Source organism: Xiphophorus maculatus, chromosome 13 (assembly GCF_002775205.1).
Source record: "Xiphophorus maculatus strain JP 163 A chromosome 13, X_maculatus-5.0-male, whole genome shotgun sequence".
Lineage (NCBI taxonomy): Eukaryota > Metazoa > Chordata > Actinopteri > Cyprinodontiformes > Poeciliidae > Xiphophorus > Xiphophorus maculatus.
This window is the reverse complement of record NC_036455.1, coordinates 10,654,202-10,673,307: the sequence shown is the minus strand read 5'-3', so window position 1 is coordinate 10,673,307 and position 19,106 is coordinate 10,654,202. Positions and strand designations below refer to the sequence as shown.

Below are 19,106 nucleotides of genomic sequence, written 5' to 3'. Positions count from 1 at the left end.
CAGTTCAAAAGTTGTTTTTGGCAGCTCTAATTAAAAAATCTTGTCTGTTCTTATTTTGTGTTTCTTCCGGGTATGAAAATTCTGCAACTGTAATTTGAAAGGATGTTGCCATCATCGTTCTCCAGCAGACAATGATCTTTGTTTGTGGACGCCATTAGTGCAACAGGGTAACGATTCAGAAAATACTTCCTGTTATTGGACACTCTTACTAAGAAGTTAGACTGACACAGCAGTTAGACAGACCTCCGTTTGGGAAGAAATATTATTTTGTTTTAATATCCGTAGATCTTGTTCCATGACATGGAACATGACATGACATGGATCTGTTGTCCAAACCTCCTAATTCCTCTCAGAAGGAATTAGGAGGTTTTATTAGGACACCAAAGGAAGTGTCGCTTTGGTGGGTGGAAATACTTTGACTGATTCACCAGAACGATTGCAGTGAAAAATGACCCTTGAGCTTAAACTCAGGTTCATTCAAATTAAAAGGTTAATATACAGTATCTGTGTTGTTTACCATTGAGCTTCTGTCTTTTTCTGTGTCTGCTCCAGCTTGACAAGATGTCCCACTGAGTCCAATTAAAATGCCCTATCACTGTGGGAATCTGCAATTGCTCATGCTGCTTTGACATATGGGCAGCAGCCACACTGCTGGGTTCTAATGTACATAATGATACTTTAGAATATTCCAGTTAAGGCAGCTTGCGTGGCATCACAAGGGATTTTAGGTTATGAATAGGACTTTACTTCACTGGTAAAGGGTTATTATTAAAGGCTAATGTAAAGTCCTTAAACTGTGCTGCTATGAATAGAGAATTTCACCTAATGCAGAGACTATACAGACATACAATAAACAAGATGCACCAGTTGAGTACGTTAGTGGTGCCTGAGGCTGGTTACTGATGCAACAAACGTGCCATGAGTGCAAGGGTGTTTCTCTTTTCTGTTTCTGCAGGCAGAGATAGGCACCATATTCAGTTGTTCCACATATTTTTTGAATTTGCAGCGGTTGGTTTATCTTCTGTTTTGACAGTGTTGAAAAAACAACTTCTGATTTACTATGGTAATCAACTGTGAATCATTTTGTTACTACATATAGCTACAGGTTGACATAAATCTCTAGTTATGAGATGTCAGAGCAACGCTGGAATCAGAAGTTTCCTGTGAAAAATCCTGAAAATTTAATATCTGTGTATAAACATCAGGACTCCATATATTTCTCTTTCAAGCAACAAAAAGTCTCCAATGCTTGTATTATTTAAATAAACACCACATTTCCATGAAATGCTCATGCAAATCAGCTCCTCTTCTTCCCGCCTCTCACCTGGAGCCTTCCTCACTCCTTACATAAACCTTCCTCCTGATAGCCAGCCCTGAAATGTTAACTATTCCCTCTGAGATGATGGGGTCTTAACATTAGGGAAAAAAAACAAAACAAAACAAACAAAAAAACAGGTCGAATTGTTTTATTTCTGTTCACCTGCAGCTCTTAAAATACAAGTTTGTGGTTTGATGCAGTGGATGTTCATATACATTAAAGAACAGTGTTTATTCTTTTTCTAGCCATTCATGTCGCCAAAAATATAGAAGTATGGCACACCAAAAAATATTTGTCATCATTATTTATAATCCAGGGCTGAATGGTAGAATCTGAAATTGACAAAGTGACATCCTAAAGGAAACTACTTCCTGCACTCACCAGTCTGCAGCTTACAGACACAGCAATCCACAGCAGCAGAGGTTTATGCTGCAGCAAGATGTTGACCAGGACCAGTAATATACTGAACATGGCCTTGGGTTTTGTTTTTGAGAGAGAATTGTTTTTTTTGGGGGGGAAGGGAACTTTTATGATGAAACCAAACCTCTTTAAATTTGAATTGCTCAGACTAGAGCTTTCAAGTATTCAGGAATAGTCTTGAACTTTTCTAATGTGAAACTTGTGTGATATATTTTATATATCAAAACTCCTATTTGATTTTTATTCATATTTTTATATACCGTAATTGCAATGAGTTGTAGTCAAGGATGTCTTAGGTGTTAGGGTGTATTCACAGCACTCATGTTTAGTCTGCTTTAATCAAACTCCAATTCACTTGCCTAGAAAGTCTGGTTCTTTTGGAGAGGAGTGAATGTGCAATGAAACTGATGTGGACTGAAAAAGCAAACTCTGGCCTGGCTAAAAACTTGAGTCTCTGTTCAGTCGAAGTGAACTGTTTAGCAGTTCGAATGCGTATATCTATGCCAAGTAGATCGGAGGCTGCTCCTAAAGCAGGAAGGGGAGTGTAGCGCAGGGCATTCTGGGTAAATACGGCAAAAACAAATGCGCTAGCAAAAGAAATGACTCGTGGTCTATTACAAACAACAAAAGAGAATTTCTACAATGGCTAAAATCTGCCACCGTCCCATCGTTGCTTACATTTTTGAAGAAGGAAGTTGTGTTCAGTGTTTCTTCAGAGGTTTTCATGTTGTTTCCTTCATTGGTTCTTGGTCCAGCACCACCACATGCAACCTGTTGAACATATTTTTAAAAGCATTTGGTTTGTTTGACAGATGTTGCAAATGTTTCAATTTTCGTCCCCAATTGAATTTAGTCTACTGGACTATCAAGTGTGAACATACCCTTAGTGTGCATTGTAACTCTTGATTCAGGTATAAGAAAAATGCCCCTTCTCCATTGTCAAGTCTCACGCTAGCTGGTTAATGTTTGGTTTTGTTCTAGCCAAGTTGGGTGTGTCTCCACTGGAGGGAGGAGGAACAGAAAGAACTGTCAGAAATTGTTTGAGTATAGATCATGCCTACAGTTATGTCCACAAATATATCTCAAACCTTTATATAAAAAGGTTCTTCGAGTACAGCAGTTACAAAAAATGGCTCAGTTGTACTACAGAATGGCACAAAATAATAGTGTTAGCATACCTCATATTTTAAGATTTATTGATAGTCATTGATTCGTTCAAGGAACAAACAGCTTATCACTATACTTTTGTTTCACGGTTGCGGTAAATACTATAAAGGGTTGGATTAGGTCGAAAATTATAGCTTTTCAGGCTTTCATGTTAATGAAGGCTTAGTTTTTAAACAAACATTTGGTAGGAATGAGGGCAGATTGTCTATGGGCTTGTAGCAGACGGTCGAATCAATGAAGTATCTTTACTCTCCCTGTCTGCTTTTATTAATTCCAAGCAGGAACATTTCAGTTAAAATAATCCCTGAGCAGAGTGGGGCTACATCTAATTAAAGCAACTAAAAGAAAAGGATTAGATCTTTCTGTAGCAGTCAACCACTGTTCAGTTTATTTCAGTTAGCGTTAGCTCATGGCTGGATGTTTCTGGACTAGTGCTGGGCTCACATCAGAGCAGTTCGGGAGCCTCAGGCAGTTTCTCCTACACTGCCTGTCATGCCAACAGAAAAGGCTGGACGACATGCTCAAAACATTTCCCACTGAAAACCCTGACATTTATCCTAGATGTTCGGAGGAATAAGAAATCAGCTGGCTCTTAGCTGATAAAGTTTCAGTTTGAGATCCAAACTTTATTTTTATGTCTGTTAAATTATCAGAGTGGGCTGTGTGTTGAGATCTTTTCTCTTCTACAGCGAACATTAAACTTGTGTTTTTGTCACAACACTATTGGTAATTCTTGTTATTGTAGTAGGTATAACACCAAGCCTGCTGTCACTGCAGTATGCTTTCAGCATTTCACTCACAATATGGTGCCGACACACTGTGACAAGCTTGTCAATCTCATCTCATTCTGTAGTACTAACACTGAGCAGAGCTTTGAACGCAGCACTGATTTCCTCAGAGATTTGTGACAGATAAAGACACTTTCTTTAGGGAAAGCAGTTTGAAGGTGCTGACTGGCGGCTAAGAAGTTTGAAAAGGTGCTGATCGGCACATAAATTAGGTCTTTTTTTTTTTCAAAACCTCAGCTGCATCGTTAGGCCTGTTGTGGAGCCTGCCTGGCCAACCACAGCATGATGTCGCTTTGAACTGAGCAGAAAGTACTGCCTCATGCTGTGGGATTGAGATGAATTTCCAGGGATGCACCACAATACTTGACAAGTGCACAGTCAGTAGATTGTAGAATAACAGGGTTAAAATGGGAACTGTGGAGAGAACCGGAGTTAATGCTTTGATTGAACAAGTGCTTTTACTCCAGGTGTGTTATTTCTCCCCAAAGTGGTCACCTGAAGTATTCACACTTTAAAACAGGCAGGGCAATTACATGTCAAACAGCAGCAAATCAAAATTCTTAGCATAATTTTTGAAACTGTGAATTTTAATGGTTTTTTTGATTGGTTAAATATAAACTTTAAAAAAACCAAAACATGCTCCAAACATAAGATTTCTGATTAAAAAGCATATTTTTGTTTTGAAATCACGCATCCCATCAGAGAGTTTAAAAAGGTAAAGTGTTATTTCTGACTCGATCCTTTTGCATTGTTAGTCTGTACGTCCAAGTAATTCTGATAATCTTGCTCTAAAAGTTGTTTACCTTGTGTTTTCGAGCTGCTGTTGCAGTTAAGAAACCAGCTGATTAGGATTGTAAACTGTTCATAAGATCGCTAGTTATTTATAAAACATTTATTTAGCAAGGTTTTTGAAAAAAATAGTTTTAATAGTTCAGTACCTCTTTAGCAACAACCAACTGCTTAGGAAACAATTTTTGCAATATTACTGAATTATATTGCTTATATTAGTCTTTAGATTTCCGACAGAACCTTACATTGATTCTTATTATTATCTGATACATTTATTCTTGTTGCTACAGGAAGTCCAGCAGTACCCGAGATCTCAGTTTTGTGTTTGACTTGAAACAAACTAGAAATCCTAAAGGAAGCCTTCTTAATTGCTGGCACTAGCTAGACTCTGTCCTTTGTTGTTTTTGCAGACATCTGTGCTTTTCTCTTACCCAGCCCATAAGCACTACTGTGTTCTCCCTGTTGTTTGGCAGGCAACTGAGGCATTCTCCCACTGGAGCATCTCCTAAATAGCTTTTAACTTCTAAGCAGGGAGAATGTATGATACTACATTACAGACCTCAGCCGTTGTTATATTATTGATGAAGTTCTTATTGTTCTGTAAAAAAAATAAAAAACCCTATACATTGACACTCAGAAGCAAACCTTTCTGCACTCTTCAACAAACTTGAGCTCTTTTTGTACATCAGTTTAATATCTTCAAAAATCCCAATGTGTGCAGGAAGTTAACATGTCCATATTGATTTCAATGTCAACAAGTAATTTACCATTTTTAATCTGGAATTTAGATTTTTATAGAATTTTGACTTTCCAAAATTCAATCAAATTTTGATTGAAGTTTTTGATTGAACTTGACCTTGTGGTCAAGTTATTTGTATAGTAATTAGTAATACATCCGAGGTATCAAATTTGGCCATTTTTTCTCTGAATCAGCTAAGTCTCCTGGCAGAACCGCAAGAGAAACTTAAAATTGGCATTGGCTTAGAAAAGTTGATTGCTGCTTTATGAATAATGAAATTCTGCTATGTCATTTCTTCTTGTTACACTGAAGCTCTCCACACTGCATTTTATTCTGAAGACTAATATTTCTTTTATTCAGTAATTCTGATATTAATTTTTATTATTGTTCAGCTGTAGATATTGAGGCAGCTTCTTTAATTATAAATAATAAAATCCTGCTCAGTTTTGTGATGTCTAACCTTATGTTCAAATGAAGCAAAAATATACATCCATATTGTACTACTGTGACAAGAAGCTGCAAATCCACAGATTATCTTTTACAAATAAATGCATAATTTGTATTCAGAGCACAAGCGTCCTCAAAATCTCTTATTCAGTGGCACATTTAATTAGGCTGACTCGTATTTCTGTGTCAACATTCATCACAACGTGAAATCTGGTGTCTCAAAAGGGACACTCTTATCTTTGAATTCATTTTAGAAAGATGGTGTAAAATATCAGTGTGAGGTGAATGAGGTAAAACTTGAGGCTGGTTGGGGGAGGCAGAGGTGGGTTTGGCAGATGATGGTCCATGTTCTTTATTTGTTTGTGACATGAAGACACTTGATGGGATTATCTCTCCTCTGCATTCTCCATATTTCTCCTTAATTTTATTTCACACATTTAACAATCAAGCAAATTGGGTCTGTCATCTGTTTTGGTTTTAGAAATTCAAAGGGGTTTTAACTGTGTTTCGTTCCAATTCAGATTGAGAGTTGCTGAAACATTCTACAAAGAAATTAACCCTTAACAAGCCTGCCTTCTCTGTAGTTTGTTTTTAGACTCTGTTGCCTGATTTGTTTTAACTTAATTACACAGCAGTGGGCCATGTTTCTCTTAAGCATTACTTGTTTTATTAAAAGGACAGTTACAAATGATTTTTTTCCATAAATAAAGTTATACTAACTCAATATGCTTTTTACAGGGATATTATACTTTATTCCCTGGGTTTACAGTAAAGTACAAATTACAGAAAATTTGTGACAATGTTTTTCCACAGGATCTAATGTATAAACTTAAAATGTTCTGAAAAGCAAATGCAAAAATAAGTTTTTTTTTTCTTTCCACAGTTGAGTAACTATAATTAGTGTCGGATGCCTTGGGTGGTTCAGATTTCAGTGTTGAACTTTCACTGATGATGAAATTCTATTGGCCTTCAAAATCTTTCTCAATGGAGCACAGGGTGATTATAATTGCTAAATGTATGTTGGCATTACGATTATGAATGAATTTGTTCAGGCGTCGGGTGTTAATAACTGCGCTAATGTATGCAAATATTCAGATTTATTCGCAGGAAGATCCTGCTTGTTGTTGTCTGTTGATCAGGTTGGCCTTATGCTGCAGAAGCTGTTCCACCGTTGTTAATCAGGAGCATGAAAACAGACAGATGAGGCAGCATCTGCAGCCGTCCAAATATGTACACACATTCAGACTGTTTGATTTCATTTCACACTGACATACGAACTGTGTTTGGCACACACAACTGTCAGTTAGAGCTTTATGAGCTAGTCTCCATTAACAGGGTGCAACTCTTCTTTACGTTACTGCTGCTGTTGCATAAAGTGCTTTGATATTTATTTTTTCAGTCAGGTCTATTTCTGGACATATGTCCCGGGAGTCACAGTGTTTGTATTCACACTGAACTCATTAGTAAGTCAGATTCAGAAAGGCAGAAAATGGGTTATTCCCAGTAGGTGGCTAGATATTTACAGCACTGCTTAGGAAATGAATAGTCTAAGAATCAACAGGTGTATTTTAGATGTGTGAAGTTTATTTGTATAAAAGCCGATTATTGCACAGAACACAATGGATACAAAGGATGTTATGTTACAAGATCTATAACATCCTTAAGAGCAGAGGTTTTGTATCAGAAAATGAGAAAGAACAAGAATATGTCTGATCAGGAACTTATTAAAGTACAGTGATGTATTTAAAAGTGATTTCTTGCAACTTTTGTCAAGATTTTATATCTTTGGACATTTTTAGTCATAAAAGCACAGTAGGACTCGTCATTCAAGATTACTGTGTCCTCAGGAGAGCCTGTTAGTAGGGTGGATGCTCATTGTGCCAAATTTCATGAATGTTAATCCATTTTTACTGTAACTAATTCACTGGGATTTTAGTGATTTTTATATTTGCTGTCGTGATGGTTCTTTTATATTTTGTCTGTAACTGAAAGGTTCAAATTGGCCTAAAATATACTAATCAGTCCATCTAGACCATTTTCTGCAAATATCCACTTCTTCATCACTTCAGATAAACGATTAAAACCAAAGATGTTAAGCAACATGACTTTGCCAGTTGGAGGGATACCAAAAAAAGGAGAGATTTTTCTTTGTTTAGGAAAAGAGTTTAGGAAAATATGATCAACAGGAAAAAAACAGATGGTGTGTTTGGGCTTTAAGCCAGATTTATAATACAGTATGTTGTGATGAGATGTGTAGTTTAACAAATTATTTTACAGATGGAACTGGTTTGTGGTCTGACTACTCTGCAGATCAGAGTATTTGTATGGTTTCATAGACTAGCAGTTGGGATTAATTTGTTATATACTATACTTATTTTTTGTATGTATATTTAAAATGCTATATATATAAAGATACTGTATTCTAATTTATATATGTAATCACATCTAAAAGACTGTCCAAATTAAATGTATTTTTTGTTTTCATATAAAGAGTTTTGGAAACAAGTGAAATTGAAATTCTTAACCTATCTGGAATGTGTTTGAAGGGAAAAAGTTGACTGGAAGAAAAGAAGCTTTGATTAAAGAAACAAATAATACTTTCTGATATCAAGCCTTTTAGTTAAGTTTTTAAGTGTTTGTTGTGATGTTTTCTCACACAGTTTGTTTGTCCTTGAGCAGCTTTGCTGTTTCCTGCTGATTTTGCAACTGAGAAGCTATATTTACTGTCACTTCCACCTTTCTTCCCTGCCCCTAGTCAGCGATGGTCAGTTCAAGGAGGGGCATTTGTTGCTTAGCAACTTGAGGTTCAAGCTGAGTTGGATATAGTGCATTATACTCTTGTGTGAATGTGAAAGGCTTATTTCTTAAAGAATGAGCTGGTCACAGGTAAAAAAAAAACTAGATTTGTTATATAAAGTGTGTTTATTGCCTGAAGCAGAAAACTGTTATTTTTTTTTTTCAATTGTTGTTTTATTTGAAAAGAATAAGATGAAAACAACGACCACATATGAGCTGTACCTTCACTCTGAGAACACATCAGCCGCATAGAACAACATATGACTATTAAAAAATAAAGAAAAAGAAAAATCTACGATTAGATCTGCACCAATGAATTCAAATGAAAACTCTGTTTAGTTTAGATTCCTTTTGAATATTTGGCATGGATACCTCTTTCTTTTCTTATATTTCCATTCTAATTTTTATAGCCATCCATCTGATGATGCCATTACATCCCGAATAAAGATTTTTGTCGCTCTTTGCCCTGCCAAGATGCATTATCGTTGTCCTGAAAACAATCCATTTTCCATTAATAAAATGAGGAAAGGCTTCAGAATTTAAATGGCCACCTGCAGGTGTAATGATTGTAATCTTCCCCGGTTCTTCACATGACAGGTAAACCCATATCCTTATTAACTGCAGAAATTTTCTCATCTCCTAAAGTCAATCATCTTTATATCTTATTGCTATTCCACCAAACAAAGGTTCTGGTGTATTTTTAGTCTAGGTTATTCTTTACTGAAATATAAATTTGTTGCTTTTCTGTATGAAAAACCTATTTTCTGAAGCCAGTTTATTATAGTTTGCTTAGAAACATTATTTCCCCCCCATTATGTTGCCTGGTGGACGTTTTTACTCATTTAGATGGACATTGCCAGGTATATTTATCAGCATCCGAGGTAGTGATGAAATGAAAACCTGTTCTGTGAGGTTATTGCAGCAGCATAACATCACACTGAAAGAAATAAAAAACTCCAACCTTTGAAGCAAGAACATTTATTCAGTGAACTGGAAAATTGCAAGTAAAATAAGTAATTTGTTTTAACAAAATTAGTGGATATGTTTTCTTTTTCTTTTTTTTTTAACTCTTGTTGTCAGTAATATGCAAATTTTCATAAGTTGGCGCATACACCCATGGTTTTACTGTAGGAAATCATGTTTCAGGATTTTGTGAGCAAATTTCAGTTTATTCTACTATATGATTTGGTTGCCGGGCAACTGTCGATTTTCAGTTTACTGGTCTAGTTTCTGATGGGACTTCCTTAGGCTACAGTCAGTTTTGGAGATTTGATGCAATGTTTTCGTTGATTACCTTAATTCTAATGGCATAAACTGAAATTTTTGCATGCTAGTGATATTTTGGGTCTGTTGGTCTTTCACTTGCCTATGGAAACATTGTGAGTGCTTATTTTTGGTGGCCAAGATCTTAAAGCTCAAAGAAAAGGTGGGACATTGTGACGAAGGAAAGAGAAACTGAAAGAAAAGACTTGAAAGAATGTGGGGTAAAAGTATGGATATTGTCATTTGCAGCACTAAGCAGTGATGTTGCGTTGCATTTTTGTGAAATTGTGAAGTTCTGACTTTTACCCTATTTTTTGTCATATTTTTACTTCAGAAAAATTTGAGGCTTATTTTCACATTTAAATATGTAGATATTGGCTTTGCAAAAAGCAATTAAAAATGAATTTTATGGTTTCATTTCAGATACTTCATCTTTAGAAAATAAAATCTCACCAAATACCAGTATATCAGTTTAAGTCAGTCTTGTTTATTAATCCAAAATATTTTCAGTTGCCTATTGTAAATAATATATAACAGCGAGTGAATTTTTTGGGAGCTCACAGCCAATTTGAAAGCTTACATTATTTCTGTCCAGCCACACTGACAGGGTGGTTTCAAACTAACCAACGATTTCTATATTTACTTGTTGTGAGTCTTGAGACAGCTGCAGCTGCTTCCTAATGCTGCTGACGGGTGATTTTTTTTTAAAGGAATGGAAAAGAGGAACTTTGTGCCCAAAGAAAGGTTTGGGGCCAGATTTAATATTTTAAATGTGTAATATTTTGAAATGACTCAAAAAGGAAAGCCTTTATTTCATAACCTTTTTTTATTTGATCATTTTATGTTTCTACTTATTTGGGGGGGGGGGGGGGGGGGGGGAAGGCAACAAAAAAAAACATGGCCAATTTCTTAAATGAAACCTTGTCCTTTGAATAGAGCTGTGTTATGATATCTTCTGTGTTGGTTGTTGTTTCTTGACTTTTGCCTCATTAATGCATCAACACAACCTTCTCCCTGTCTGAACTCTTAGAGTAACTCTGCTTTATTTTCCCAAAACGTGGTGAAACATATGAAGAGTATGAACTCTTAGAGGTCTTAAAGTGATGATCTCAGCAGATTATTCTGCACCTTTCATTGACTTTTCTTTATAATTGGTCTTTGACTCTGATCACAGTCTGACACATTTCTGAGGAGTCAGTTCTGTGACTCTGCACAATGAATTATCCAAGAGTTTAACCATTTGCTGTGTCTCTTTTATTTTTTTATATTAAAAATGCTTGAGTCACACTTTAGTTTAACTTTTCAAGTGACATGAATGTTTGTATCTTTTGTTTTCTGTCATAAAAACTAAGTGTTGTAATTGGTGTTAAAATTTAACTGAAACATTTTTTTTTATTTCGAAGACACATTGCCATGGAGACCGTACTATTTTTAGATTATAACTCCTGATCCAAAGCAGAATACCTTTCAGATCACTTTCTCAGCTTTAATGGTGAGTCTAAGCAGTAACTTCTGCTGAGTAGCTCTGCAAAGAGTCAGTGGAAAGCATTGGTGGAGGTTGTTCATTTTCAAACAGATGAGTCGACTATTATGTGCAAACTGTGTCTGTGTTGCAGCAGTCTGCAACCGCAGCAGTTAATGAGACAACTTCTGATGTTTCCTTTTTTTCCCCATCAGAGACTCTGGAGCCGTCGCCACCGACTGCAGCCCAGATCAGATATGGTGAGGAATGAAGTCTGCCACACGCACCCACACACACCCCCACACATATTTACACACAGAGCCTGCTTGATCTGTGCATCTTACAAGAAAAAAAACCTCACATATTGTCATTTAGTCATTAGTGTTTCTATAATGTCCACAGTTCAGCCTGGATGATTTCTTACAATCTTAGTAGTTTGTGTATCTAATAAAAAAATACTGTGTTTATAAAGCAGATGAAAGCAGTTTTCCATCTTTGAATAAGAACCTTAGTTCAATAAATGTTCTCAAAATCAGACATGCCATGACTGGCATGAGACAACTGCCATGAGACAGTTGAAGGACAGGAATGTTCCAAAATGTTAATTGCCTGCTTCAGTCGAGTTGAAGGCAGAAATATTAATGTTTAAAGTCCATTTTTACATTCATCAAGGTTTTCAAGGCGTTTTAAAACATAACAAAAATGTGAAAGTATAGGGTACCATGGATAAGTGTGTGGACTAATATCCCATCATGTTCAACATTAGATTAATTCCCTGCACAGGCAAGAAATTACTACAAATCTTTACAATTAAATGTGCATTCACAGAAGTTGGAGTAACTAGTTTTCATAATCTAAAAGCAAGTAGGCGTGAATGCTGCTTATTTTGAGACACTATACAAGTGTCAAGAAGCCAGAGTCAAAATGTGAGCTTGCATTTTAGACCCTCAAGTTTATTTGCTGCAGTGCCAGTCTGATGCTGGTGAGGAACAACTTCACCCGCATCAGACACACGCTTAAACACACACACACAGAGGGAGTAAAAGGCATTCTTCTCCATGTACTTTGAAAAGTTTGCAAACTACCTTAATTGATAATACAAATGCATGGCCCGGGGGCAAGACAGGTTATCTCACCATGTGTTCAAACCAATCCTTGTGAGTTTGTTTTTTCACATCATTTGGTATAAAACATGTTTACATGTTTTCACTATGGTATAAAACATGTTTTATGAATACACCTCTGTGTGTTGTATCAAAGAAACCTTGTGTAAACTGTACTGAAATGTATTCATTAATACTATAGTTGGTCAATAAGGAAATGCATGCATTTATTAAAACAGAAAGGAGAACTGAGTCAAGATAAGGAACATAAAGAAGCAGTGTTATGGACACAATATTGATCTTGCCAGAATTATAACCATTACCCAAGTAAAATTGATGCCAGAAAAATGCATTCTTGTCACAGCAGTAGAACATGTTGGATTTTGATCAAGCAGAAAATTCTAGAAACTGTTTAGATCCTCAACAGTCAACATCCCTCAGCACCGTTTTATGATGTGGGGGTGGTCACAACAGTGTGTTCAGATTGTTCAAGTTTCAGCAATAACCTTTTTAATATTGATTTACTTCTTTTTTTATGCAGAACCTCAAAACTAATTTAGTATAATTTGTTGTATTTCTGAAGATTTAATTTAAGGCCTCTTTTCCTTATTGGTTAAAAACCCCATCTAGTTAACTTTTAGAACATTTAGAACATCCTTTGAACAAACCAGAATAACTAGGGGGAAGCTCATGATTGTATTACATGAGTCATACAACCACATTTCCATGCATATTGACTTACTGTTAAAGTAAGCCAATATAATCCACTGGTTGAAACTTAAAGATGGCTCATTTCTTCCTGTTTTTTTTTCCTCTTGTTGGTTTTTAGTTTTATTCCACAACGCTGTCCCCTTTATTGGGTTTGGTTTCCTGGATAACGCCATCATGATTGCAGCAGTAAGTAAAGTTTTAAGAATTATTCTTTCACCATTATTTGCTTGTAAGAGGAAAAACCTAACTTTGTATGGAAGTGATATGTTTAGGCGGGAACAGTAACTCAGGAGGAATATTCAACCTCATACTGTTATGTTCTTTAGGGAACGCAGATTGAACTCTCCATCGGAGTCACTCTGGGGATCTCCACCATGGCTGGTAAGAACAGATCAAACATCCTGCAGTAAAGTACCATTATTATTTAAATTGACTCCTTATCTTACTGGTTGGCTCCTGGTGTCTTTAAGTAGTAGGTCATTAGAGACCTTTGACAGTAGATAATTATAAGTCATTTATCTAGCAAAATTCAAAACGGTCTCCCATCTTTTTATGCACAAGATATATACATGTATATATACACACAGTATATATATATTATTATTTTCATTAATACCCTGCTATTTAAAGCCAAGTGTTAGGAAAAGGCATTTGGGACGTTAATGTTAAAACAAACCTAGATGCCCTATATGTTCTCATCTAGGGCGGGTGATATTGCCAAAAAAAAATCCTCACAATATAGTAAAAAAAAATGTCAATGTAAACTCAGAAATTGTGAATTATTGTTTTTCTTGTTGAATACTTTAAATCAGTGAGTTTTGCAAATTAATAGAAACAGCTAAATGTCTATTTTTTCTAAGAAATAAGTACCATTTCATTATTTTAGAATATTGAAATAAGCTGTTTATTCTCATTTTTTAAGTATATATATATACAGTATATATAACAACTTTGCTCAATCATGATGCGAAATTATGAAGCCATTTATTTTGTTGACATGGAAATAATTTAAAACCCCTTCACTGTCATCCTCATAAAACTTACATGTAAGTCAATGGGCTCACTGGGACACCAGTGTCATGACAGTTGAGGGGTTAACTTTATTTCTTAGTGAGTTTGGAAACCATTTCATACACTTAACAAGTAAAATAAGATTCATTTAATAAGAAGTGAAATTCTTGTTAATAATAAGTGAAACACAAATTTCAATAATTGCACATCTCTAACACAAATGATTTTATGCAGACCAGATCCATATGCAGTGTAATCGATGTTCACAGAGCTTTACTCCAATAGAATATGACACGTGGGTTTATATAAATCTAATTTAAATTAACAAAAATGCTGAGACTTGCTGGAAATGAACTGATGAAGCAGTTTTTGGTACAAAGAACCCTTTTAATGTGATTAAATATATACACCTCTCACAGATAGAAGCTGCAGTTCTCTCCAAACTTATTGGCACTGTATCTCCCAGTGCCAGTATTTCCAGTATTTCACCATATTTCTTAGTTCTGAGCTATTAAAAAAATTCTATGCATTTCTTTTTTTATAGAAAATAATATTTATTAAGCTAATAAGTTTCTCACCTAGGTGGTCATTCTAGATAGGGGAGAAAGCAAGCATCAATCTATGGACTTTACAAAATAAGAGCCTTTCTTATTTTGAATTCAACTTGTTTAACCTGCTGCCCTAAGGGAGGCGCTACAGATGCATCAAAACAAAAACAAACACAAAAACAGCTTTTTCAAAAGAAATTAAAACCCTGAATCTCACATGCATTAATTATATGGTGGTTGTATGTGTATGTGAATATATGTAAATGTAACTGATTTAATATTGTAAATATCAGCAAATTTATGTTTATGTTGTATATACACTGCCTGGCCAAAAATAAAAGTCGCCACCTGGATTTAACTAAGCAAATAGGTACAAGCCTCCTATTGGATAAGTACTGCATAGGCGATCATCTTTCAGCTGGCAACAAGTTATTTAACCCCAGCTGATGCAATGAGTAACTCCTCATTTCTTAAACAACCATGGCAAAAGACACATCCTGTGGTCGTGGAAAAGACGTTAGTCTGTTTAAGAAGGGTCAAATCATTGGCATGCATCAAGCAGAGAAAACATCTAAGGAGATTGCAGAAACTACTAGAATTGGGTTAAGAACTGTCCAACGCATCATTAAAAACTGGAAGGATGGTGGGGAACCATCGTCTTCCAGGAAGAAATGTGGTCGGAAAAAAATCCTGAATGATCGTGATCGGCGATTACTTAAAGGTTTGGTCAAATCAAATCGAAGAAAAACAACAGCAGAACTCAGGAGTATGTTTAATTGTGAACGCAAAAGCATTTCCACACGCACAATGCGAAGGGAACTCAAGGGGTTGGGATTGAACAGCTGTGTAGCCGTAAGAAAACCTCTAATCAGTAAGGCTAACCAGAAAAAAAGGCTTCAGTTTGCTAGGGAGCATAAAGATTGGACTCTGGAGGAATGGAAGAGGGTCATGTGGTCTGATGAGTCCAGATTTACCCTGTTCCAAAGTGATGGGCGCATCAGGGTAAGAAGAGAGGCAGGTGAAGTGATGTACCCATCATGCCTAGTGCCTACTGTACAAGCCTGTGGGGGCAGTGCTATGATCTGGGGTTGCTGCAGTTGGTCAGGTCTAGGTTCAGCAACATAGTGTGCCCAAAGAATGAGGTCAGCTGACTACCTGAATATACTGAATGACCAGGTTATTCCATCAATGGATTTTGTCTTCCCAAATGGAACGGGCATATTCCAAGATGACAATGCCAGGATTCATCGGGCTCACATTGTGAAAGAGTGGTTCAGGGAGCATGAGACATCTTTTTCACACATGGATTGGCCACCACAGAGTCCAGACCTTAACCCCATTGAGAATCTTTGGGATGTGGTGGAGAAGGCTTTATGCAGTGGTCAGACTCTCCCATCATCAATACAAGATCTTGGTGAAAGATTAATGCAACACTGGATGGAAATAAATCTTGTGACACTGCAGAAGCTTATTGAAACAATGCCACAGCGAATGCGGGCTGTAATCAAAGCTAAAGGCGGTCCAACAAAATATTAGAGAGTGTGACCATTTTTTGGTGGCGACTTTTTTTTTGGCCAGGCAGTGTATTTCCTACATTGTTTGCACTATTTTGGAGCTGACTTTAATCTTACTGTACATGTGTGCATGTACAGTACATGTAAATTCTAATTCTAAAAAAACTAGAAAATGTAAAAATAACTTGAAAGAGCTGTTTGTCTTCTCCTTTTGAACCAGACTGTTAAAAAGTTACCTCCTAGTACGCTGTTATTTATCCTGCAGGATTTTATTATTCATCAGATCTAGTTTAATCTCTTTCTCACACAATCTAGGCAGTCGCCTCGCCAAATACTGAGCCTCACCCCTGGATGAGGTGAACATAATATCAGATATAAAAGAAAAAAAAATGTCATAACTTAAAAACCCTGCAGTCACTGCTTTAATCTAAGCTGGAGTTTTTGAAGTAAATTTCATGGCCAGAACCAGAGCCTCCATTTTCCATCCTAGCTGGCACAGAAAATCTTTGTTGCCAATACAACTCAGATGATGTCACCAGTAATCTGAATTTGCCCTGAAATGTTTTTATTTCCCCTGTTCTTGTTGCATTTTATTGCCACCTAGCTGACTGTCGTCATGGTGCCATTTCTGGGTCTCAGTTTGGGTCTTTATTATTCTGTGAAAACCATAAGGGCACTGAAGCTAGCCTTCTCCCTCTCTCCACTGCTAGATTACCCCGTTTCCATGGTTACTTGGCTCCTAATACCACTGCAAAGTGCAAATCAGAGCCTGAAGACGGGTTTCAGATCAAATGCTCATCTACGTTGCCTCCATTCATGCAGAACCTGCTTTTATATTTGTTTTGTCATCTCCCAGCCGGTCGAGCGATCGGCTTATTTAATCTGGAAAGAGACGGTTCCAGGTTTATGTGAGCGACTCCTGATTCTCTACCCGTTTCTCCACTGTGGCCGCAACGCCAGTGAAACGAGGTGAGACAGGATTGCCGTCTCACCTCATCACCATCAGGAGGTTTTCTCTTTGATGGGAATTCACATTGAAGTCATCCATCTGGACATTTTAATCCTGCAGGGGTGCCACTGCCTTTAACTTGGGATCATTGTGCACTTTAATGCCTCCAGAAATTTATTGAAGACAAACCAAATATACTTCTCACCCGTGCAGTTTGATAAGCAAATGTAAACTCAGCCATATTCTCATCCACCCATTGTGAAAATGCAACCTGGTGTTAATTATTCATAGTTGTTGTGTTTTGTTGATGTTGTACGTTGAGGAGAAATGTTTGAAAGCTGACAGTTAAACCTCAGGAACACAGGAAGAAGCAAAGTGACTTTCCAAAAGTGCTACTTGATCTATAAAACTCCCCTTTTCTCACCCTAAATCACTTTAATCTTCCATTTTACTTCCGTGATTTAGATTGTTGTTTTTTTTTATCTAAAGCTATTATAGCCAGTATAGCACAAAAAAATTCAGGATATATTCAGTTTATCCTGTAAAGCGGTTCTCTGAACATGGATAAAGACTCGGGATTAGGCTAATTTCCCTGGTAAGATTTTAATCACCTGTTCACCGTGTCTGTGTGGCTGTTGATCCAGGTGAGGGCTTCAGGTGCAGCAGGGAAGGTGAGACTTATTTCCTCCAGCTTATCTCAGTAGCTGCTTTGAAGTTTTCAGGCTTAGAGTGGCTGCAATCTGTTAGCCTGCTGTTAGATAAGGGGAAAAATAATGTGTCAACTAAGCAGAGTTTCTCTTAATTTAACAACTAACAGATCCAAAATGATCTTGGACACAATCTATGTACCTGAAAGATAATTTCCTTCATAGACTTTAGTTTCCACACCTTTTTTAATAAATTAAAAACTGATTACTGACGGATTTCTGACTTTATTAAACTTCTGCTGCTTCTTTCATCAGAAAAATTGGAGTTACTAGAGAGGTTGACACTTGATGTTGATTCCCTTCTGTACTAAATCTGAAATGATCCTCACTTGTAATGTTTTTGGATAAAATGGTCTAAACAGTGTCATTAATTATTCACTAGGTTGGTGCAGAAATATTGCAGAATCCCACATGAAGTTTAATGTTGTTTTTTTTCCCCTGAGTTGTTTCTTTATTTCAATCAATCAAAGTGTTTCTCTTTCTCTGTGCAGCCGCTGCTCTGGGGAACCTGGTTTCAGATCTGGCAGGTCTTGGGTAAGCAGCATTCCAATATCCTCCAAAGACTCTTGTTAATTTAGAAATAGATGTCACATTTTATGAAGTTTAGAGAAGGTTGGAGCAGTGCAAGTTTATAGCGGCTCTGTGAGCTGTGTTAAGTTTTTCCTTTTGTGGCGTGCTAATAGCTTTTTTTAAATTAAAAAGTCGAGTAGATCTTCTAAACTAAATATGATTCTAGGTTTTCATTCATGGATAACTGCTCATTAGAGTTGAGTTTGTCTTGTTCTTACATTCCTAAAAGCAATTATTTCCTTCAAATTGCAATCTTATTCACAAAACTTGTTTTGCCATTAGGCTTAGTATTTAGAGGCTCAGTTGTCTTAGTCTCTAGACAGGAGCCGTAAACTGAAAAGTAATATGTTCACTTCCTCCTTCGGTATTTTGTCTAACTTTTAAATAATTCCACATTCGTTTTATGTTTGTTTTTTCTTGGCTGTCAGAAATGTGATTTTGTTGGAAATGATTATTGCCTGTTATAATTGATATGTATCAATCAATCAATCAAATTTTATTTGTATAGCACCTTTCAGCAACAAGGCATTTCAAAGTGCTTTACCTCATAAAAACACATGTAACATGTATGTTTGCAGTCTGGCAGGTTATGTGGAGGCTCTGGCTTCCAGACTGGGGATGCAGGTTCCTGATCTGACACCCAAACAGGTGGATATGTGGCAGACCCGGATCAGCTCTCACATGGTGAGATGACTCAAAATCTTCACATTTTTATTGCTTTGCTATCTCTCAGTAGAGAGGATCTGGGAAAATCTCTTGAGTCAAACCAGATGTACACTGTTTGTATAAACCTCTCAGCAACTG

At 36.5% G+C, this 19,106-nt stretch overlaps 1 protein-coding gene across 1 annotated transcript in view; it reads left to right on the top strand.

Moving 5' to 3' along the window:
* Positions 1-19,106, top strand: part of tmem65 (transmembrane protein 65) — a 30,729-nt gene that overhangs the window by 5,987 nt on the left and 5,636 nt on the right. Inside the window, exons 2-6 of the mRNA XM_005804736.3 lie at positions 11,405-11,449; positions 13,122-13,189; positions 13,330-13,384; positions 18,224-18,266; positions 18,881-18,986. Of these exons, the coding sequence (XP_005804793.2) occupies positions 11,405-11,449; positions 13,122-13,189; positions 13,330-13,384; positions 18,224-18,266; positions 18,881-18,986 (317 nt within the window). The remainder of the gene's footprint in view (positions 1-11,404; positions 11,450-13,121; positions 13,190-13,329; positions 13,385-18,223; positions 18,267-18,880; positions 18,987-19,106) is intronic.